This window comes from Larimichthys crocea, chromosome XII (assembly GCF_000972845.2).
Source record: "Larimichthys crocea isolate SSNF chromosome XII, L_crocea_2.0, whole genome shotgun sequence".
In the NCBI taxonomy this organism is placed as follows: domain Eukaryota; kingdom Metazoa; phylum Chordata; class Actinopteri; family Sciaenidae; genus Larimichthys; species Larimichthys crocea.
Window position 1 is genome coordinate 23755720 of NC_040022.1, and position 24585 is coordinate 23780304.

Genomic DNA, 24585 nt, shown 5'->3' on the forward strand with positions numbered 1-24585 from the left:
AAATGCTTGCATTTTACTAAATGGAAAATGCAAGCATTGGACTTCCTGATTGTTGTCTCAATTACTCTATTGATTTGCTGGTCTATAAAACAGAAAATTTAAAATAATAATAACGTCACATAATACAACAAATCCTCATGACGTCTTATCAAACTTTATCCAAATAGCTGCTAAATGTTGTTTTGATTGACAGATAGATGGATGAATTAATCAGCTAACTGCTTCAGCTTTACTTCACATTTTAGAGAGAATCATTGCACTCTTTACTTTTCAGATTTTATGTACAAAATATAGATACTCTATACAATATGATCTATTGTTATATTTTAAACTACCTGAAGTATATAAAATTGTTAAAACGTGGTCCACCTGTAATAATAATAATGATAATAATTACATGAGGTTAACACCCACAAAAAAATCAAGTTTACATGCATCATGTAAAGTTTTTTGTGTTTACCCTTGTCTATGCTTCTTGACACAACATTTCTATATACCCATCTCATAGTGGTTCACATAGATAACTATCCAATCATAGTGTATTTTACAATGTGCATTGCTATTCTTATTCAAATATCTGGACCATCACTTACCTGATGCTCTACACCCAGTCCCCTGTCCCCAAAGATCAAGAAGATTCATCTTCCCTCCACCTGACAACGTGCACATAGACCACAGGTATAACAGGAAACTGTGTAAATGGTGCAAGTAAAGGTAAAAATGCAGTAGGCTTCATTTTATTTCAGTAATTTCACTTGGATTTTGATTTTTTTGGTTTGTCTCGTTTTGTCATAACAATTCTGTCTTCCAGTCTGTGTTGTTTTGATTGTATTGTTTTATAGGAATGGAAATATAGTAGTATTATAATAAAAATCATTGGCTGTGGAAGTCAGAACTTTTCAGACAATGTTTTCACTGTTTTTATGGTGAGGCAGAGGCCGTGGCCAACATGAGAACAGATATGTGTCCAAAACTGGAGAAGAAAACATTCAACCTTCATGAAGGCCTGTTGATGGAGGGGAGCTTAGGCGCAGAGATAGCCATGAGGAGAGAGAGAGAGAGAGAGAGAGAGAGAGAGAGAGAGAGAGAGTTTGGAGAGGAGCCGGGGACTGCCCATGGTGGATGGGCGGAGCAGTAAGCATGCGCTGAGCTGGCAGACTCTGAGCTGGTCCTGACGGGCTGGCTGGGCTCCGGGCGGCTGTCTGTGCGCTTCAGACGGTCGTGGGGGAGACTACCATCAACGCTCGGCGTGTCCTCGAGTGCTCAGAGGGGGGAAAAGGGCAGAAGAGTCACGGGGATAACTGCGAGAAAAAGAAAAGAGCAAACCGCCCCTCCTCAGCATCTGGAAAAGCACCGAAGAAGAAGGAGACGATCCTCCCCCTCTACCCCACACCCCGTCGCCAACCCGCCCTATCTACCCTACCCACCACTTCGTGCCATCCCTCTGGTCTGAACTGCCCTCCCACCCTGCCAGGAGAACCACGACCACCCATAGGAAACCCCCGCTTGACCAGCGTTGCCATTAAGCGATGCGCTTTGAATTTAGGAAGAAATCACCTTTGCGTTTTTGATGCACAACAGAACCAGTGGTCTTCGTTTTTTCCTCAGCAGGAACAGTTCAGGCTACGGATCTGGGTGTTTACACTTTTTGACGGGTTTCCAGTGGCATGATAACATGCACAATATATCATCCAGTGGCAACAGACCGGGCTGTCATCCCATAGATTAGTTTGAATTTAAACAACCAGCTGTCACATACGCTGCGTTTGGGTTTATGTTTGATTTTTCCATGCTTAGAAATAATCCTGACAATGGTCTGGGAACGGACCGCCTCTCCAGACACATAGTAATATCTTTTCAAGACGTTTCAGCTCTGTATCGCGTTTGTACCGAAGAAAAAGCGACAAATTGACGAGGAGTCATTTGACACCGACGCCGCTTCAGCTATAGGACTTTGCGTGCGAAGTTTGCACCGGGAAGAGAGGGGGGCCAAGTCGGAGATATCTCGGCCATATCCACGGAATTTTCCCTGTAAGGTAAGCCAGGAGCGAACCTATCTTGCATGCCAGTCCTGTGTATTATGTCTGCTGTTGTGTGCGTCCACGTTGGACACGAGTGCACCGCTTACAATGTGAAAAATTGAGTTCAAACAGGGTAGTGACCTATTTTCAGAGACTCTCCAGCGGTGCGCCCATATCCTGCAGCCTGGACTCCCCACACTGTCATATTCAAGGCCGGTCGTGGCGGACGTGCTTTTTCCGGCGTGTGTGCCATTTACGCGGACATTGTGTCAGTGCCTCTTTCAACATGGAAGCGACCTTGCAACCCTCCGTTAAAGTAGCATACCCTCTCTCCTCAACCCCCCAGAGACATTTTTAGAGCAGTATCACAAATCCTGTCCTATATAGGGTTGAACATCACAGCCCAGCCAGCTGTTGTGCAAGATGCAGGCTCGTACTGAGCTCTCTGTCACAACATCTGATAAAGAGTTCAACGTCTACAGACTGCTGACAGTCACTTAAACAAGTGATGTATCTGTAAATACAAAGGTGGCTAAACTGTCACCACTACATGAGGTTAACACCCACGAAAATTTACATGCAATACATTTTTTATTAAGTTTTTTTTTCTGTATTTACCCTTGTCTGTGCTTCTTGGCACAACATTTCCATATACCCATCGCAGTGTGGTTCACATAGAAGTAATTGTAGGAACTGGTAACCTCTTTGCCATTTTTCATTTTTGTTTTGACCAGTTCTAAGTTAGTTGAGGCCAGTAATGCAGGGGGCAAGGATGAGCACAGGCAAAGAGGCCTAGATAAAGAGCTATTTTCCTCCAATTAAGCAATTCCACTGTCCCTAAGCCTAATTGTGTGCGCACTGGGACTGGGTTTGGGATGGACCTTCTCCCCATTGGCTGCCTCCCATGGGCCCATTGTTTCAGAAGATGCCAGAGGAAAGAGCAGAGCCCTGCCAAGGCGGACCTAACAATCCCTGTGCTGGAGTGGAATAAGGCCTGATCATTAAAAAGCATTAGGCCACAATGCAGATCGAGGCACACTCAGGGGGCTTCAGTTGTAGTTCGTATCAGAGGATGTCTGTATATTTCCAAGGTGAACAATATATAACGTGTGGGCGCATGAGAGAAACTGTCACACAGATATCATATGAGACTGGAGGAGGTCTGGCTCTGCGCCCACTGGACCTCTCTCAAAGTATGTGGGGAAGAGGAGCAGTGAAAGAGGCCGTGCAGGCTTTGTGCAGAGGGAGGACTTTGACTCTCTCGTCTCCCTCCCTCTTCCAGGCCCCTGCTATTTAATCCATAACCCCTGTCTGAACTGTGAGCACAGGTGCTCCACACATCCACAGCCTGCTCCCCGCACTGTTTATCCAATCAGCTGATGATCAGTTCAGCCGCGGGTCAACCATAGCATCCATCTGAGGGGAAAGACCAGGGCCAGACGGAGAGGCGTCCATCACCACTGGCATACTGGTTATTCTCTCTTACATGGCAGTGACCACAGGCAGGCACTCAGCTCCACCACCAGATATCTGCTGGGGTCCAGCTGTGCATCCCTGTGGAGGTATTCCACATGTACAGGATGTGTTTGTGTAGGCAGCATTTTTTTTTTTGCTGTACATTTTCTTGTCCTGACTGCATGCTTGGCCAGATGTAGATACTTGGACAGCTGCTGGGAGCAACAGCTTGCACAAAGTTTTGGTCCGAGTTTGACACTGACTTGCTGCATCTGCTGCAATTAGTACGCAAGACGATATAGCATGAAGGCTTTCCATCATGCCAGTCTCTGAAATCAAATCACGGGTGTGGTTGTCACCTCCCCAATTTTCCTGTGCCTTGAGATTTTGTCCCACACCACAACTGCGTGACATCATACCCCTGAGGTCCTAAACGGTGAGAGGGAAAAGCAGCTGCTTTATGGTGGAAAAGGTGGAACCTAATGACATATTCCTGCGTCAGAGCACCGCCACAAAGCATGTGGTAAAGCAATGGTGGGAACCCACAGTGCACTTGTACTTAATGCCTTAAACCAGGCTAATAAAAGTGTACCGCATCTGATATAAAGAGAAGCATGTTCCGTCGATTCTTACATTGTGTAAGTAGACAAACTACAAACTACACTGAGGCAGCCAACATGAGTGTTTGAATTGATATCACAGTGGGGTTCCATAGCTGCTGGGAAAGCTGAAAGGCAACTCAGCAACGGGGGAGGAAGGATTTAGTGGTCATTGAACGAGGCAGCACGCAGGGAAAAAAAGGCACCTGATACACACTTTCATTTATCTTCACTGAGATAAGAGCCTTTGTTTTAGATTCTCACGACAGATATGTCCTATGGTTACACGATTGTGCTTTAGCAAAGAATGCTGTTCAGATTTCTAATCAGACAACATTGTAATTCATCCATTAGGATGCTCAACAGATGAAATATGACATTAGGTTATGTCATGTCGAATGGAGTTGCACATCCCAGTTCTTGACCTTTGATTCAGTTTAAAATGTCAGTGGTGATACATGATGTAGCCTGATAAAGTGCCCCCATGTGTCCCTTCAGTGAAACAAGCTGGAGAGAGGATATGGTGTATGGCATGGTATCCACAGTCAGATGAAGAAGTCTTTAAAAATTCCATAGGAAATTATATTTATTTGTAGGCCAGACCATTGAACACTGTAATGTGTTACAATGTTCATGTAAATACTAAAATAAAGCCTTACAAAATCTCAGTTATTTTGCAGTCACAAGGCTGAAGACATCAAAGTGAGTCATACAAGTCTCAATAGGAAAAGAGCTGATTCAATGGCTGAACTTAAGTTAAACTCGATATTGACAGCAAATGACTCAGTTTTCATATTGTTACAGTTCAGTTCTGTGCAGTATTTTATCACTAATCATCACCATGTGTGCATCAGTGGAGGTGACTACAGTGTGATGTGGCTGTGTGGGGTGAAGGCCAGACTTCTGGACCCATGCATTCAGAATAGACAAAACGGATATACCGAGTTTGACTCACACCAACTTGCAAACTAAAAGAAAACCAGTGCATACCACTTTACTCCCTGGCTGGCTGGGCTCATGGACCGTGCATTTTTCTCCAGTTAAACTGTAACCACTAATCACCTCACAGCCTCACTGTTTCCTCCTGGAACAGACCATTCCTGGGTCCTCAGGGTGGGTTAAAATGCCCCCTTGGTGGAATATATGGTCTACCTTTCTTTAAAATCACCTGTGTGGGACGTCCCAAATGAGCACAGGACTCTTGCTCTTTCTGCGAGGATCTGCCATGGTGAAGTTTAGGGGTCAGTTCCTCTGCTGCAAGTCTGCAGGCCTGCATTTCCAAAATAAACACAGACAACCGAGTGCCTCACTCCAGCTACCCCACCCTACCTCTTCTCATTCTCTTTAATGCTCCCTCTGCACTCGCTCCTCTGTGTTTTTATCGTGAGAGAATTTCAGCTTGCAGAGCCCTTCAGACAATACGCAGACCATGTCTGGGGCAGGGCACACTTGATGAGGAAAAGTTTAAGTAAGAATAAAGGAGTAACGCCAAGACTTTTTGAAAGAATAACAACAATGTAAAGGAAATGTCAGAGAAAGGGTGGAGGGAATAGATGAAAACCTGTTTAAAGTCAATTTTGGGTTAGTTTCCACTAACATACTCACTTAAAGTCGATTGTAAACCAGGCTCTTGCTGGAACCTTTTAGATATCTGGGGGCTTTGAGTTGTACAGTAATACGCTCACAGCAATGCAGTTTAAGTGGAGACACAGCTGGTTTGTATTATTATTTACTTGCTTGGCCCACACCCTGGATTCTCTAGTATAACCTCAATAGCACTACAGCAGTTCAGTATGACTGAGGTATGTATGTGTGTGTGTGTTTGCTTGTTTGAAGAGAAAAGAAAGGGAGGAGTCGGACAAGAGGAGCTCTGCGTGTAAGTACGGGTGAGGAATAACATGCTGGGAAGTGAGAGATGGGGGAGAGGGACTGGTGGTGTTTTTTTTGTTTGTTTTTTTTTTAAAAGAAGGGAATGAGGGAGAAAACGGGTGAGGCATTTCTGAGACTCAAATAAGGCTCTCAAGTCTGGGCCTGGGCCTGGCTCCCTGTCTGGGCATATCCAGTCCTGTCAGCTAGCTTCCAGACTTTGCCCCCTTCACCCCCTCCTCCTCCCTCCCTCTTCCCCTCCATCCCCGACTCCCTGGGACTCCATCTCCTCCTCACTTCTAACCTCCCGTTTCTGTTCCCTCTTACCCTTCGTCCCTCCCTCGTGCTTTCGTCTCCCACTTTCCATGAGCCCCTAGATTCATAAGTGACGCTTACATTATATAAGACATTCTCCATCTTATACATGCAGTAAAAGAGAGAGAGAGAGAGAGAGAGAGAGAGAGAGAGAGAGAGAGGGAGAAAAAAAAGTTTGGCCTGTAAGTGTTTACCTTCTCTGTGGTGTTGTGGAGATGTTGCCAGCACTAATTCAATTCATATGTAGCGTCGCTGTGTTTTTTCTTATGAGGGAGACTTATGTAATTTGGGAATGTCTTAAGTTTGAGGTTTGGTGAAATAAAGACATATTCTGACCATAGATGCTTCTGTGAAATACCCTCACTGTTTTTATTTGGTTACTTAAAGTTGTAATAATTGACTTTCAGTGGCTGTCTTGGAATAATGACTAGTCACTATCTGAACACAGCCTCAGTCTCTTTCACTGTGTCGATTACAGATCACACGATTAAACGTCCTTGCTCCTTGTTTGCTCAGGTTTCAGTAAATTATGCCGTCAGTCACAGTGAGCGGAGGTATTTCTTAATTGATTCAAAATGTCAGTATTGATTCTGGACAGAAGAGTGTGTAAGAGCATGACCTTCAACACTAATTGAGTTCCTCTCTCAGGTTCAGTCTTTCCAAGGCTGCCGATATACTGTATGATTGTGTTCATCTATGGTACATTTACCAACCCTTGCTGTTCATTGTGTTTCACCACATAAAAAAAAAAAGGAATCAGCTCCAGATCTTTCTGAAGCGCCTTTTCCAACAGATCGTACACGTTGGATGTGCCAACAAATTTCAATCAAGAGTTTAGTGCTACTCCATTTTACAGCATTATGCTCAACTCTGTCTGTCGCCATCTCAGTCGCCCTCCATCTGTCCCTTTGCATCTGTCTCTCTGCTCTCTTTTTTCTGTTTCTCTCTCTCTCTCTCTCTTGGATGAAGCCGCAAAAGATAAAAGCTGTAGGGTGGAGTCTGTCACTTAGTTGAGCTAGAACACAGGACTACAGAGAGAAAAGGAGAGGGAGGGAGGAAAAGAGACGAGAGAAAAGACTGTCATATTGACCTTGTCTTATTGCCAGCCATGGTGGGAGGGAGCACGGGATGGAGGGTTACTCCAAAAAAACAGGCGGTCAACGTGCGGAAGGAGAACATTGAGCTGCCGTTAACTTGGCACAGCCTCATAAGGGAAAGACAACACAAGCTTTGTGTGTACATGTATGTGAGATCACTGGCGAGGGAGGCAGAAGGGCTCAAATGGAGGTATAGCAGACAGTATGGGGGGCACACCCAAATTTAAAGAAGCAAGAGCTCCTTGATCGCCCTGCAGTGGGTGTTTGCCCCTGCAACAAACACACACACACACACACACGCACACACACACACACACACACACACACACACACACACACAAGCATCACGTCACTGTCTGCTAATTGCTCTCTGCTGTTTTGTATTTCTCCCTCTTCCTGTTTTCTTCCCCTTTCAATATGTTTTGGTTTTGGAAGCAGAGCCCTTGCCCTGTCCCTCCTCTCTGTACATAAACACACATATAGACCCAGATGCTAACAAACACATGTTTGCTCACTAGCTGTCAAGAGAACATCTGGCTCTGTGTGCCCCTGTGCAGCATGGCTGGTGCACAGGTGTCACTCAGCTCTCTCTCCCGGGACAGGGAGTGGCCCGTTTAGGAATTCTGCGGTGAAGAAGTAGAGAAGTTACAACATCTTGGACGTGTCTGATAGGCCTCGACACACCCCACACAGCGATAAAGAGAGCACCCACCACCCTTGCCTTGCCCCCGGCCTCCCGGAGGCCGTGTTGCATAAAGCTGTTGTTGGGATCATATTACCATGGCTATTGAATGAGGAGACTTGCTTCCCAGGGAGTTCACTCTGTGCTGTTGGCTTATTGAGTTGCAAGCGAATGAAAGTGGCTGGGGTCAGTGTGCAAAGGCGAAAGGGGTTTGTTTCTCATGCGTGTGGTGCCATAATATTCCCGTCCAGGAAATGACTGTGAGACAGGCGCACCCCTCCCAAAGCTGGAGCGGTACCATAGCACTCTGAACTGGTCTGAACTCCACAACACACAGCCAGCATGCTGCGTACTTGTGTGTGTGTATGTGTGTACACGTATGCAAGTCTGTATGGCTGTACATATGGGGGCTGTACAGTGAGCGTGTATGTACTGTATGCCTCCATACCTCTTTCTCTGATCCTTGAAGTTGTCATTGGGAGGAGAGACCACATTGGCTCAGCAACTGGTGCTGAAATATATGCCGGGTCTGTTGCTTATCGTACCACAGTTTCCATACGCATGTCACCCCTATTAATCTGCCCTCAGCTTGCAGTTAACTGTGTGGGAGAGAGTGGGGAGAGAAAGAAAGAGAGGGATTTCTGGACCTCCTCCCATTCCCTCCTACCCAGTGGCTTAGAATTGGTGCTGGGTTTTCACCAGTGAGGGAATATAACAGACATCTCCTGTTGAGTTCAACCGCAGCTGCTTTGTACATTCAGTTATGTTTTGAAAGGAGCTCGAAGCTGTCGTGGTTTTACATGGTGGATATACTTTAATAAAAGCCCAGGTAACGGGGTGCACACCTGTGTGCTTAATTTTGGTCTGGAGTTCTCTTAAAGGCTTAAACCCTGCCCTTAGTTTTAGGGAGTGGCTGCCAGTGGCCTTTTGTTTTTGTGTGTGTGTGCTAAGAGAACCTGGTATTTTAAAGATTTAGGCAGGTGCCAGTGTTTTGCATTCCTAACCTGACCTTGTGCTCGTTTCTGCTGCCTTTAGGGGAGGTCTGCCTCTACAAAGCTGGCAAACCAGGGCCGGTGTGTGTGTGTGCATGCATGCACGTTTGCACATAACCATCACAAGGTTTCAGCTTTAAAATTGGCCCCTTAAAGTGCTATAACCTATTTTCCATCCATGCATTAGTGCACCGTGTTTGATAAGATCACTCTTTGTTTGCATGCATCCCCTACAGTGAACAGAGTTTAGTATACCACTGCATATCCATTATCTGCCCTGCCCCAGCGAGGAAAGATGGAGAAAAGGAAGATGTTGTTTAGAAAAGTATAGACCTCCAGAGATAGTGTTTAAATCCCATATCTGGTTATGTATGCACAAATATTATTTGAATTTCATACTGCCAGTCTAGCTGTTAGGATAATTCTAATGTTGGTGTGAGTCAGCTGGAATGACAGCATTTAGTGTGGGAGTAGCAAAGAACCATCACTTCCGAAACACAGACCCTATCCAGCAACCCTAGCAAAATGGACACAGCTGGTTAGTGGGCTGATGAGAGGACATGGGACGTGCTGTTTGATCCTCCAGAATCAAATTCAAATTCAAAGGTTTCTCCAGTACCTTTAAGACTTAACAATAGACTCAAAATAACCCCCACACTCCTCACCACATGAACATGAAACAAAAAAAACATGTTTACCCCAAGCTTTGTTGCACAAACTGTAAAACAGAGTTCCTAAGTTTTATCGCTGTACTTTTTCCTCCATCACCCACGACCAGCTCTGACAGCCTCAGACTGTTTTTCTTCCCTCTCTCATTGGCTTCATTTCTCCTTTTCTTTCTTCCCCCCACCTCTCTTCTTTCCTCTCCTGTTGCTTTCCTACTGAGTGTGGTGTGGTGACGCCCCTGCTTGGCTGGCGAGTCGACTCCAGACCCTGTGATTGCGCGCAGGAGTCGGAGGATTGCATCACTGCCTGTGGGGAGAGGCCACAGGAATGGACTGAAAAAGGGGGGCAGAACAGTTGAGAGAAAAAAAAGAGAGAGAGAGAGAGAGATGTTAGAGTGGTCGATGAGGGAGAGGAAGAGGAGATAGTGATGACAGACGATGGGTACCCTGAGGAAGGCGAGAGGGAATAGAGGTTTTTGTTTATGTGGAAATACAGAGGAGAGGAGGAGTGAGAGTTTGGAGGGGATGCATTCGATAGACTGTAGGAGGCAGAGAGACTCAGCAGAGTTAGTGGGAGGTCAAAGTAAGCCAGGGTGGGGATGTCAATCAAATCTCTTGAGTGCAGAGACAAGTACATTCTTTTACTCTTCTCACGGATGGAGGTAGGCCTCCTGCTGTGTTCATTGGTTCATGCCGCCCTTTGCTGCACTATGAAACTGCTGTGTTGTGAAATGCCCCACGTTATTGTAAGATTACTCACCACTCTTCAAAGCCTACAGTACCATTGTGCGAAGTGCCTTGAGTATTAGTGTTGGGTAGGTTTACTGCTTAAACACTATGAGTCATCGTCCCCAGGAGGATTATCTGTTTACTGCTGATTGCTGTCCTGATACTAAAGTATAGATTAAAACAATTTTAGTTGATTAAAAACTTAGTGGACCCATCTGATTTTGAATTAGAGTAGGTGGGAGAAAAACTAACCAGTGACTCAAAACACATGTTGCTACATGTGGGCTGTCATATCGCAGTCACTAGGAAGAAATAAATTGACTGTGGCTTGGGAGAAGTTTCCTAGCTTTATGCCAATGCGTAGCTACTCTCTCTCCCCTTATACCTGCCTCTTCTCTTTTTATTTGTCCTGTCAAAATAGTTTTGACGATTGCTTTTATTCCTGAACAGATTTTCTAATGCACGAAGATTTGTTTAAGGATGGAGTCAAATTCTTATTTTTAAATGTGATTTCATGCATGCTTTGCTTGCAATTCATCAGTCACCCTTACACTCGTCCATCCCCACCAAGAGTCAAGTCAGGTCACTGTGTCGTGTGATTATCCAGGGTTTAGCTGTCCATAAGGCTTTCTGACACAATGTGAAATCTCAGTCAGATGGCTGTTTATAGATCGTCCGTGGCCTAATCTCACTATACGGCAGACTAAATGGAATTGCTGTTTTGTTGTCAGGTCAAACCGGATCCTACTAAGATGCAGAGTCTGGTTGCAGAGTGTTTTCTCCCAAATTAGGATTATGTACCACTCACAATCTCCCTCTAATGTTAAATTCTGCCTTTGACCAAAATCGTTATAAACCAAAAAGTTATTTTTTTTTGCACAACTGTACAATGTAATACATCCTGTAGGTTTAGAATGCATGCTTTGTTTTCCAGCTCTGTAACTTCCTCATATGTTGTATATGCAGTTGTACAGCTAATGATTATTTTAGTACACTTTAATTAATTCCTAAATCATTGCATGTAGATCTGCAATTAATAATTAATATTCATGATCAATTAATGTGACCTCTTGGTTCATAAAACATCAGAAAATAGTTTTTTTAAAAATGTATGTGTTACACCGTGTTTGGTATTTTTGCTTGAAATGTGACTTAAACAATGTCAGTTAACTAATACTGTAAGTGAATTGATTAATTGTTGCATGGCATCACATTTCTAATATTTTAATTAACCTTTAATTCCTGAAGATCGCAGCACAGCTTCAAATTCCCATTCACTAAACTGTGTACTTGCATTCATAACCAAAAATATACAGCAGTGGCTTTTGCAAATCTTGGAGGTAATTTTCACACCAAAGTTTGAACGTTAATGTTCAACCACAGAGAGATATCGCACTAAGCAATATCTCTCTTCCTTTCTCATGTAGCAGTTCCCTTTGACAACAAACCGCAAATGCGCCCCGCCCTCCTCGTTCTGTGCCTCCATCCCTCCCTCCTGGCACCTTCCCTCTCTGCCTGCCCTTTGCCTGGAATTCTTCAGTGTCTGAACGCTCTGGCTGGAGGCCATCGGTAGCTCGCTGAGAAGCTTCCTGTTGCACTCTCTCCCTCCTTCAGTCCATCTATCCCTTTTTTCCTTTCCTTCCTTCCTTTACTCACTCTTTTCGCTCCTGTCTCATGTGCCTTCCCGTGTGCTTTTTGCAACAGGGGGAAAGGGAAGGAGAGGAGTTTAGACTGAGAGTACGAGAAGTGACTGAAACTTACATTACATTAATTTATCATTAATTTAGAGGGATTAAGAGAGAGACAGAGAGAGAGAGAAAGAGGGAATGAGAGGCCCAGAGGAGGAGGAGTGGAAACTGAGGTTTCCTGTCTGAGGAGGCGGCTAGCTGAGGAGGACAGAGGCAAGGGGGAAAAAAATGTCTCAGCTGTGTGTGTTTGTGTGTTGAGTGATCCATCACGGCTGAGGGGTGGAGGGCGTAGCTCGGTGGAGGTGGGGTCACTCCCGGCTATTACCTCAAGAAACGTCAGCAATGACAGAAGTGGGAGTAAAGGAGTGACCATTTTTGGGCCTGTTTTCTTGTGTCCTCAAATCAGCGTCAAGCATACTAATAATTTAATATTAACACATCTCACCTTAGACTAATTGTCTTTTTCAGTGCTAATGTGTGCTGCTTTACATCCTTCTCTGACTAATCTCATCTGACTTTGATATGAATCCGTGTGTAAATCTGGCTACTGAGGAAAATTAGAAATGAGAATCGCTTCACTTTGATATATGCAACTGCTTTGATCACTTAAATCGAATTATTCAGAGTACTGTGTGCATAGACCTGCTTGAAACTTGCCAAGTTGTTTATTCCTCACTGGCCCCAGTTTTACAAATGTAAAACCCAAATGTCAGGGGTCACAGTTCACACCCCGCCTCAATAAGTCACCTTTGACCCTGTACATCCCACCTGGTGGACTAAAAAACCAGCAAGTCTAAACATGGCCGATGCTGCAACTGCAACTCTTTCCACATCACTGCTCAACCACAGAATTACAAAACCTAATGGAAACAAGTTTACTAAACAGAGTTGTTTACCTTCAGGTCATTAAATGTTGCCACTGCAATGTTGGAGATTTAACAGGGCAGAGATGTATTTTGGGGGTATTTTCTTTTATTTATTTGTTTTTTCAACTTTTGAAAATTGCTTTGAATCAAGTTTGTCTCTATAATCAAGAAGGACTAATCACTGAACAGGCTACATACAAGTGGAGTAAAATTTTAATAACCCTGTAATAATAACCCCCTTGGACTGATACTGATACTGATACTGATAAGATCTTAGTAAATCATACTGTCTGATATTCATTTTTGAACATAAACATACTACATACATAACTACTGGTAGGATTTAGCAGCATTTAGTAGTGGAGTTGCAAATTGCAACCATTTCACCTCACCCTCTCCTTCCTAATGAAAACCTGTGGTGGCTACAAAACGCACAAAAAATAGACAAGGCCCTGGTTGGTTTGTTCACTCTGGCCTACTGTAGAAACATGGAGGTTCTGGATCACCCCACCATCTCTCTCCACACTTACATGTGTACATAAATGTGTGTGTGTTTGTATTTCGGGTTAAAATGTATGAAAAACTGAGTGAAAAAAGAAATTTCCCTTCTTCTTCAAATGGTCTAATAATATTTGCCTGGCCATTTCATTTGTTGATGGTCTATATCTGCTCAACCTAATTGATTAAAGGGTCATGAGGCCAGGTTAGGTAACACAAGATAGACTACAAACAAAAGTCTGTGGTCACAAGTCACGTGTCCACTGTGTTGGTCTGAAAGTGATGATACACACCTCACACAAGCACAGAGTTTGGTGATGATTGGGCATCACCCAAGATATTCACAGCCTAAAAAGAATAATTTGTATTACAACAAGTTTTGCAGGAATTTCTACTTCAACGCGAGTGTGTTTTTATCCAAGCATAGTTGTTTTGCTGCACCTTAAAGCCCTTCAGCAATACCATCAGTTGCTAGAAGTTTCCACCACGTTCTCTCTGTCTCGCTCTCTCTCTGCATTCTGTGTGTTTGTGTGTGAGAGTGAAAAAGAGAGAGCAAAGAGCCCCGGGGAGAGATGGCTTACCTCCTACAGACCACCTCCCAGGGTCACAGCAGGAGGCAGGTTAAGTTACAGCCAACCTCAGAGGGGGTTGCACAAAACTTGCGCACACACACACACACACACACACACACACACACTCTCTCACTCTCTGAAACCCTCACAGAAAACAATATTACACAATCTGATTTTATACCCTGTAACATAATCATCTTATACTGCACTGTTTGGATATTTTCTAAAGCTTTTCGTTGGCTCTGATTTCTGCACCATTAGGTCGTGCTGACTGAACCGATCCTCCTCAGATTGGATCAGGTGAAAGATCAGTCAGTCAGAGCTGGGTTAAGGGTCAGCGCTGAACTGTGTGAGCCAAGCCTCGAAGCATAGAGGTGTTGAATAGCATAGCCCTCCTTTTGACCTGATGCCCCCCTACGCCCTCTCACCCATCAGCCAACTCCCACACCCCCAAACCTCGACCCATGTTCACCCCCCGGACACACCCACTCACCCATGGCTCATCAAAGGGACGGGTGGTGTCCTAATGCAGTGGGGTGGATGTGGGACTCGGGTGGGAAGGGGTTATGCAGGGGAATAGGTGACCAGAGGCACACACAAACCTCTCTTTCAGCTTTACTCTTCCTCCCTCCTTCATCCTCACCCTCGTATATCCTCACTGTGGCCCCTTCGGTCATCCCTCCTCTCCTATCCTCTCCTCTCCTCTCCTCTCTCTCCCCCGTTCAGCTGCTGTAGCCTGTGTTTACTCTGCTAGAGAGAGAAGGCCCAGAGAGGGGACAATGCCGTCTTTCAGAGAGACTGTCGACCCCACGGCTGAGCAAGAAAGTCTGCATGGGGGCCAGCCAACACCCCTTCCACAAACTTCACAGCCATCCGCCACTGAGCTTTACACACACGCTCGCATATCACGCAGACATGCACACTCAAATGACACCATGCTCCTTCCTTCTCTATATCGCTCTTTCTCTCAGGCGCCCTTTCTCTTTGTCTCACATTTCTCACAAAGCCCCTCTCAGTGACTGTGGCTGTTTGGAGGATGTAGTCGAGATCCCGTAACTTTGGGCCAAAATCCACATACTGTGAGTCACTTCCCAGCCAGTCTACTATTTCTCCACCAAGAAATAATCATGAGGGTGGGCTGAGGTGAAATCCAGCAGTGGGGACTGATTCACTCAGGAGCTGCAATAGCTGACTCCACTGGGAACACATTAGTGTGGTAGGAGCTGCCTTGGGTGAAGTGGGTATTGTAGATATCTTATGACCTGCTGAGTTTCTCAGAAGTTTAAGAGAATTGCAAATGAATTTCATCTGTTTGTCATTTCTGTTTCTCTGCAAAAAGTTCACACACGGTGAGCTGTGTAGACCATTGTGCGACCATCAGAACACACATCTCTTCTTCAGTGCACCGTGCTTTATTGAGTAATTTAGAGATACTTTATTAATCCCTCAACGGGGGATTATTACTTCATGAGGATGTGTCCATTTCCACTTTTCCTCATATGCAATTAGTTGGATCAGTCCAGTGAATCATCATAGATACTGTGTATACAAAACATTATCAACATCCCCTTCCTAGACAAAAATATTTCTATAGAAATTGACAGTTGACTATAAATGACCATAAATACAAAACATATTATATTTCAATCAGTTTTTCAATCTTTCATTATAATCCATTAATTGGAAAAATGGTTAAATGCTCATTTTCAACATTAGGCAACACAACTATTTTTTATACTCAAATTCACTTCAGCACTTATAGTTATTAGAATAACTAATGAACTAACTAACTAATGAATATGAACAAAATTTCCATTAGTTCCTAATACATTCCTGGTGTTGGAGAGCAAATATAATCTTGAGTGGCTTCAAGTCTAATTCCTCATTTAACCTTTTTTTAAGTTCCCCAATTTAGACTCTCCGAACAAAACCTTGAAATGTACTTTTTGCTCTTTTGATTTGTCAACAGCCTCTATGAAGTGGTGTCATTTTACTCTTGTCCAGTATTATTTTGATCTTTTGGGAGCATTTTTTGCCTCAGAAGTGAGGCCAATGACTACTTGATAAAATGTTTTAACTTGACTAGTAGATTAATCAATCTTGGTAATGTAACCTCATAAATACCTCATAAATAAAATGCTGTAAACAAGTTCACTGCATTGGAAACAACTGAAATAATTACACTTGACACATTAACACAAATACTGGAATTAATGACAATACTTTATATCTTCTGAGTAAAGGACATATTTTATCAGTGCTCGCTGTTGTTTGAGTTATAGCTATGGTGGCCTGCTTGGTTAATTGGAAAGATGAGCTATATAATTCATTATGGAAGTGTAGTAATGGGGTACAAGTGGAGTAGCCCTGAGAAGAGTTTTTGTGTGTGGAGACCGCTTTAGTGTCTCTTTGCTGGTCTCACAGTGGTGCCAAATTGATTTATATCACACAGTTATGTGGATCCAAAAGTTCCATATCTGTTTCTCATTGAGTTTTATAGCATGGATTATAGCACTGATGGGAGGCCAGTTTTCTGTTTGTCCCCACAGTAGATGAGAGTAGGATTTGTAGAAAGGTTAAGCTGATTCCTGGTCTGTGCCTCAGGGTAAGGGCTTTTACTCAGTTAAAGTGGATGACGAATGATGTTGTGCTATTTTAGCCAAACAATGAAGCCAAAACTCTTGGCAGCCTATGTGGTAGGAGTTACAGTAAATTAGTCATACCCAGCCAGTCCAGAGGAAAGAGAAAGAGAGAAGGAAAGATGTGGTATTAACCGCAGCTCATTTTAAATGAGGATCATATCCGCTCAGATGTAGACATGTTTATTTTCACAGCTAATGACAGTGTTTGCCATAACCACATAACAAACTCTCAATGGCTAAAATGATCATTAGGGCAACTAACAGTAGTACTCCTCCTTGATCATTACATAACTGACCTGGGTTTAACTCAATGAAAAAAATCCATTAAGTGTGTGTGTCAAGGTATAATCATAGACAGTATAAAACATGGACGTCGTATCTCTGATGTCATCCATAGGTTTCACCATAGGGGTGTGGTGGCTCTGGCCACTGTCATCTTGGTAGTCCTGCCTGTGCTGTCTCCCTGAGGCAGGCTGAGTGACGCCTGGGTGCTCAAAGAAGCCAATCAGAGTGACCACACTCAATAAGATCATTTGAACTGTTGAGTTATATACAAATTCAACCTCAGTACAGTTGTCATGAACGGGGAATTGAGCTATAGTAACCAAAACTGTTTTTTGTACCAGGCTGTAAACATTTTAACATGGGGACTTATGGAGATTGACTCATTCTGTAGTCAGCCTCAAGTGGCCATTCGAGGAACTGCAATTTTTGGCTTCACCTTACAGCCATGGAGGTTACTACTTGGGTATATCCTACAATACTGTGATGTCCTTTTCTTTTACTTACCTATACTAAATGCTAGCTCTATGTTGAAAAACAACCAAGATGAAAGCAACATAAAATATATGTAGTCAAATCTAACTAATATAGGAAGTGGTTTGATTGGGTAGTGACCAACTGCAGCTTGTTGGAAATGTCTTCTGCCAAGTAGTTCTGGTAAACAGTGTTTTATGACATTTCAGTGTTAAGTCATTCTAACCTGGCCAACAAGATGGGCCTGTGGGTCATGTGCTTGTCAGCGTGGTCTATAATCAGATAAAAACCAAAGATTATTTGTCTTAAAATATTTCTTTATGTGCACGTGAGAAACATGAGTGTGTGTATACAGTATATGCATCAGCACAGAAAGACCTCACTGATAATGCCATAATGCCGCTCTGTGTGCATGTTCATGCAGAATGTTCATGATGTTTATAGCAGTACATGTGTGTATCATCATCCTCTTATCTATGGCTGATTGAGTCTGTACACCCCCCTCCCATCCCCTCTGGCTGTGTGTCTGTGTGTGTGTGTGTGTGAGCTGGTGGCCATCCCTCGTTGGGCTGGTGAACCTGGTGACCTCTCTGCTCCGTGCCTCCCAGACACAAGGGCTTCTCATGTGGCCCCTAGCCAGTCGCTCTCAAAGCCCACTATTCACTACCAACCATGGCTTCTGAGTGTGTGTCAGCATGTGTGCTAGGGAGAGGGAGGAAGGGTGAATTTGTTGAAATTACAGTTTGATTAATTACTTGTGTGTTTATGACTATGTGTGCACATCTATGTAGGGTGTACACTCAACATGCACGCTGGGAGCTGTTCTACATGAGATTCAGCCGGAATATAGGGCATCCCTGCAAGTGTGCGTGTATGTGTGTAGATGGGAAATGCTTTGAGGAGATGTGTGCGTGTGTGCGTGTGTGAGCCTGGCGAGAAGGAGCAGTGAACATTAACACATTGTGTTGAATGGAGGGCTTGGCTATAAACCAGCAGAGACAGTACATGCTGGATGAAGAATAGATTCAGTATTTATTTACATTTACATGATCATTTCTTCGATGCCTCAAACTTGACTAACAGGGTTCATCTAGGTATTTGCTAAATTCTTCACATGGTACCACACGGTAATGCTGGGTCAGTCTAGTGGCAGAGGAAGACAACAACTGGAACTCAAAATGACAGCTAAATGAAGCTTCCTGCCCACAACCCTCAGGCTGGGTCCAGAGGTCAGTGTATTTAAAGGAGGGAGGAGGTAGGTGCAGCTGGACTTGAAGGCCTAGGGGGTTGCCGGTGGTTCTCAAAGGTCCATGGGGTCTGAAGGTGCACACAGTGGGGGTCGGGGGCGCGGGGGGGTGATGTGACAGGGTGCAAGGGCCAGTGATGGGCCGAGGGGGTGGGATGAAGCAGGGCTGGTGGTGAGGTTGACCATCTGGATTGGATTGTAGACATTCCACAGAAAGAGTGTGTAAAGGTCATTGTGGAAAAAGAGGAGGGGGTCACTCAGATCTCTACATGTGTGTGTGAGAGTGTTTATTTTTCTTTGGCTTAGTTAGTGTTTCAGTTTACGATTGTGGCCAGTTTACCATTATTTTAAAGTATTTCTTCCCTAGTGGGATTGTGGAATTTGAGACACTTTCAACAGAATTCACGTGGGAACTGCTGCAGGTGTGAGAGTCTGCAGTCTGTCGCTGTTGCACGCTGGAATGCAGCATTTCATTGTACGCGTGGTAATATGAAAACCAAGCTGTTCTTCATTGGCCCCACTCGACTTAACTCTTCCCCTCTGCGTCTGTTTGTGCAGGTGGGAGGTCAGCGGGTTGTGACCATGCTATCCCTGGATGAGCCTCTGGACCTGAAGCTCCCAAGGCGGATCAATGGGAGGGACAAAGGGGCGCGCTCGCCCCCTCTCTCTCCGCTGCACCCCAAACGAGCTCGTCAGCTCCGCATGGCAGATGATGGCACTGCAGTCATAGAGCCTGCCTCCCCAGCATCTCCGCACACAGGTGGGTAACAACAAAGCGCTTAAGAGTCTTCAGGCAGGTTTTGGTGGCTGAGCTAAATGATGAATCCAGCATGCTCACAATGTCACAGGATTGATTAGGATTCATTCTCTGGGGACCATAAATATCTGTAGAAAATTCCAGTGCAATCTGTCCAATAATTTAAATATTTAAATCCAAAGTGTGGACTGAGTGAGTGAGAAACATTTCCATCCCTAGAGCAAATGGGACAGAGTGAAATCATCTTAACAGGTGTGTGCTTGTTTTCTCAGGTGTGCAGGTGGTCCCTCATGATCGAACAGACACCCCCACCCCGCCAGCAGTGGACCTGAGCATGTCTCCCTCCTCCCGCCACACCCCCAATTCTCCAGAAATGCCCAATGGCAACTACGTCCCCTCAGGGGTGAGTACGACTGCGCTTAAACACACACACACACACACACACACCAGTACAGGTGCTCCACTTCTAATTTTCTCACCAATACTTTTTTAATACCTCGATTATTTCAGTATTTCTCCTTATCTCCTCCTGTTTTCTCATCCTTCTTTGTTCATCACCGAGTTGTTGGAAAAAAAAGAAAAAAAGAACACTGCCTTTCACTGCAGTAGTGAGTGAAACACTTTCCTGTCTACAGCGGAGAGTGACTCAGCCTGCTGGGGTCAGCAAATCAGAGACAACATCAGGTTGTGTCACACTATCCATAAGAGAATCAGGCTATGCAAGGGGTGGGAGTCCTATATGTGTGTGTGTGTGTGTGTGTGTGTAGGTGGGGGGTGGGGGTGGGGTAGCTCTTATCAAACATCTCTTGTGTCCCCAACAAGTGCCTCTGTCTGCACGAGTTGCACTCAGTGGCCCCACTGGCATGGCGTGTATGCGTCTGTGTGTATAATCGGATTTAAGACAAGGTACAGCCATGCAGACCTCACGCCGCATAATTCAATTCCCTCCCAATTGAATTGAACCATGGTGGCTGGGGCCATTCAGCCGCCCCACATCCTGGATAGCCCCCAACCGCACTATTAAACACACACTCTACACTTAACTTATACCTATCTTACCCCCCCCCCCTTTTTTTTCTAATAGAAGAACAGCTGCACACGCTCACACTCACATGTTCTCTCCCCTACAGCATTGCACAAAGCAGCTCACATATTTCTGCATGCAGAGGCAGCGCTCAGCATAGAGGGATTGGTCTCATTTTATGAAATTTGTCACATACACATTTCTGACATAGCTGAAGACGATGAGACAGCCACGAGACTGTGATCCATTTGCACCCTTATTCCGTCTCTCTGTGCCTCCGTACGCTCTCAAGACAGCTTGGACTCTCCTATTTTAAAAATCACTTTCCATCAAGACTTCTCTCTGTTTTCTGCTTTCAGTTTCATTATGTGTGTGTGTGTGTGTGTGTGTGAGTTGGTGCGTTAACTCTTTGAGCCCTAGCTGAGGTTCAGTGAATCTTACAGCTCTCATGCAGAGCTCAGGGATGTAGGGAGGTTTTGTAGCACACAGCGGGTGACTAGAGAGAAGAAGTGGAGTGGATTTTTGAAGAGAAAGATGAAGAGCATCACTTCTCTACTCCACTGACAAAAATAAAGACTTTTGTCTCAATCAAGTATGTTTGCGGCATCCAGCTGAGCTTATACTGCTGACCTTTAGACAGTCATGATTTTGAACAGTGTTTTTATTTTATTTCTAAAAATGCACCTACCATTTTATTCCTTGTTTCTTTTTATGCTATTTTCCAGGCCACATCACAACAGAGATGAACTGAAGTTAAACTTGTGCATGGTCTCATGCGTGCAGTGGACTGATAACCCTGTTGCTCTACTATCTCTTTTTCTGTTTGTTTATCAGAATTCCCACATCTCACAGGCCTTTCAGTTTTTTGTGCCAATTGGAGCTGGGGCAGGACTTCACCTGCCATCCTCCATGTTCATTGGCCAGACGAGTGACAAGAGAGCCTCTCCTGACCTCTCAGCGGATGAACAACTGGCATGCCGCTGGAAGAAGGTAAGACCCAGAAAGTAAAGGAAACCCCATGTTTTGATCCGGTTGCAAGCAAACTAGGATCCAATAGTCAAATAGATCAAAATAGTTCCATCATCACAACAATTAATGAAATGATGAATGTTTTCCCTCCAGTGCCATCTGCTCTTTGACTCCCTGCAAGACCTAGTGGATCATGTCAATGACTTCCATGTCAAACCTGAAAAGGATTCTGGGTATTGCTGCCACTGGGAGGGTTGTGCACGCAAAGGGAGGGGTTTCAATGCTCGGTGAGAAAATCATACACTTGGATAATTTATTATGTTTACATATGAGGGGAGAATTCAGGAGGAAGCTGCTATAATGAATTTGTTTCTGTGTGGCTGCAGGTACAAGATGCTCATCCACATCCGCACTCACACTAACGAGAAACCCCACCGCTGTCCCACCTGCAACAAGAGCTTCTCACGTCTGGAGAACCTCAAGATACACAACCGGTCACACACAGGTCAGCACAAATATGTGTTTGCTCTAATATTATGATTAGGATTTTACTTCTCAATGAATGAATTTTCAACATACGGATCATTTCTCATCAATACAGGTGAAAAGCCCTACATTTGTCCTTACGAGGGCTGCAACAAGCGCTACTCCAACTCCAGCGACCGCTTCAAGCACACACGCACGCACTATGTGGACAAGCCCTACTACTGCAAGATGGTGGGCTGTCTGAAGCGCTACACAGACCCAAGCTCTCTCCGAAAGCACATCAAGGCCCACGGCCATTTCGTGGCTCAGGAGCATGGTTCGCCAGCTAGTGGGGTAGGCTCCATGCTGAAAGGGAGTCAAAGTGGAGGGCTTGCAAGTGAAGTGGGGAAGGATTCAGAGATGTCCTATGTGAGTGCAGCCCACATTATCATCCCAGGGGCAGCGGCTGCTCTCCTGGGAGGCCATGCTCTGCAGGGTCTCGGTGGTGCCCTGCCTCTGTCCCCTCTCAGTCCTCGGCCCCTGGACCTCAGCACACTGGGTTGCCCCAATTCACCTCCAGGCAGCATGGGACCCATCTTGTCCTTCAACGGCTCCCCACTGGGCCTGGCCAAGTCCTCTTTGCTCTCCTCAGCGTTTCCCTCCTCGGCCTTGGGCCTGCCAATGGTGCCCATGCTGGGGGCCTCGTCTGAGCGCAGGGCCCAAAGCCAGCAGGCCAAGAAGGGACGGGGTGAGGAGGTCAAGAATGAGGTGACTGGGGGGGTCCTGAACCTCTCCACAGGAGGGTCTCATGATCCCTTGTCCTGGGTGGTCATCCCCCCAGGCACTGTGGTGCTCAAGCCAGCTGTGGTCAACTGATATACACATACACACACACACACACACACACACACACACACACACACACACACACACACACACACACACACACACACACACATATACATATAGACACATTCCAGAAGAGCTCAGGGGGTTGGGATGGGAGGGTGAGGGTACGGGCGGTCAAAGGTGATAGGGATTGGCTCGCACAATCAAATCCAGGCAATTCATTTCAGAGAGAGGTTTGAAGTGAAACAAAACTCATCAATCCTCAATCAGCAACAATAGATAACACTACACCTCACAATAAAGTATACAACGCAAGCCTCTTGTATTGATGGGAAATTAAACCTGGGGCCTAAGAAATCTGTTCAGGACCACGCATGGCTCTGTATTTCTATCACAAGGCCCGACAATGGGCTCCTCTTCGCTCTCTCTTATTTTATACTTTATTCATTCCTGTTTGCTGTTTCTGTGGACAGGGACCATAAAAGTGACAGTCTTAGTGCTCTGTGTTCTTACAAAAGTCCTGATTCATTGATACATATTTATATGACTGTACTTCATCGACAGTGTGCCTCCAGCTTAGCAGTGAGATAGATACACCATGAAACTGAATGACGCACTCGCAGTTAGGCAAACGTGCACGTAATAGGACGATTCTCCACAGTTGATTTTAAAGTTATGACCTGTTTTTCACAGGCTGCTGTGATTAATATGATTCAGACAGGCTTGCCATACCAAAGCAAGTGAACTCAAACTGTCTTGGATTTGTGCAGGAAAAAGCTGCAGATTCAGCTCTGAGACAGTTCAATTAAACGCAGCACTTCATAGTGTCAACGGATTATAGTATTGAAACCTCAAAACTGCTGCTAACCTCTCAGCTCCCCCCAGTGTAAACATAAACTGGGTGAGAGCACTTTTGACAATCTATCCCCAGGTTTGGGGAAGGTGACCAACAAGAATGTGTGCCAGGTGGGCAGACTAGGGGCTTTTAGGGCACAGAGCGAACTGAGGACTTGACACAGACAAATGGTGTTACATCACCTGGCAATGACCAATTATCACTTCCTCTTTTTACAAGTGAAATTTAAGGCACTGGTGTGTCTGGCTCCCCCCTCTGGTTGGACACGATGCACAACATCCCGCCTGGCCATTTACAGGAGTCACACTGTTTTCCTTCTGGATTGTCCAGCTGCTTTCCCGTAATTGAATCAACACGGCCAGTTTGTGTATGAAAGGGCCACTGTGGTGATAAACACTAGTGTCTTGTATTTTAAAAAGTGACCCGAACCAAAACCAGCTGTGAAAAACAGGTGGTCATCCAGTTGAAGCCCAACTTAGCCTTGTCGGTTTTTGTCCCTGGTTCAACAAGTCATATGCTGTGCCAAAAATACCTGAAAAGGGGAAAGAGGGATGCATGTATTGTGCCACAGAGGGGGGTGTGATGCACTCAGTGCCACATACAGCTGGACTGACTAGGAAGCCACACTATTGCAAACTGCCTCATTTTACTCTGTCCAAAGGGGCAAAAAAAAAAAAAGACAAAAAAAGACTCATTTGACTTCTGGGAAAACTTTTCTCATGGTTCGATTTAGCAGTCAACATGCACTTACCACACACTATATTCCTTACATGTTTTATGAAATGTTACTGCCATGTCATGGTTCTTTAAAAACTAGTTTGCTCTCGTTCAAAGGGGTCAGTTTTGCTGTGGGGTCCTTCCAGGCTTGTGTTGCTCAGTGCTAATGCATGTATGATGTTGACTGCCGTCTCCACAGAGGAGAGGTAGGGGAGCGGGAGAGGATCATCACAACAACACAAGAACCAATCGCTCAAGA

At 44.9% G+C, this 24585-nt stretch overlaps 1 protein-coding gene across 2 annotated transcripts; it reads left to right on the top strand.

The window, feature by feature from the left end:
• The first annotated feature begins 797 nt into the window (after positions 1-797).
• On the top strand, positions 798-24299 carry glis2b (GLIS family zinc finger 2b). 2 transcript variants are annotated; one of them, XM_019258047.2, is made up of 7 exons: positions 798-2031; positions 19248-19449; positions 19719-19849; positions 21305-21460; positions 21593-21726; positions 21826-21944; positions 22041-24299. In XM_019258047.2, exons 2-7 carry the CDS (start codon positions 19272-19274, stop codon positions 22778-22780), a joined length of 1458 nt encoding a protein of 485 aa, XP_019113592.1. In that variant the 5' UTR covers positions 798-2031; positions 19248-19271; the 3' UTR covers positions 22781-24299. The 2 variants fall into 2 exon arrangements, with proteins under 2 accessions (XP_019113592.1, XP_019113590.1); XM_019258045.2 differs by having other exon boundaries at positions 799-2036.
• Positions 24300-24585: the final 286 nt, after the last annotated feature.

Bases quoted from the DNA above. Each gene is read 5' to 3' on its own strand.
- glis2b (XM_019258047.2), top strand. From the start codon at position 19,272: ATGCTATCCCTGGATGAGCCTCTGGACCTGAAGCTCCCAAGGCGGATC. The intron at 19,450-19,718 runs GTGGGTAACAAC...TTGTTTTCTCAG, and splicing joins CCCAGCATCTCCGCACACAG to GTGTGCAGGTGGTCCCTCAT. The intron at 19,850-21,304 runs GTGAGTACGACT...TTTGTTTATCAG, and splicing joins GCAACTACGTCCCCTCAGGG to AATTCCCACATCTCACAGGC.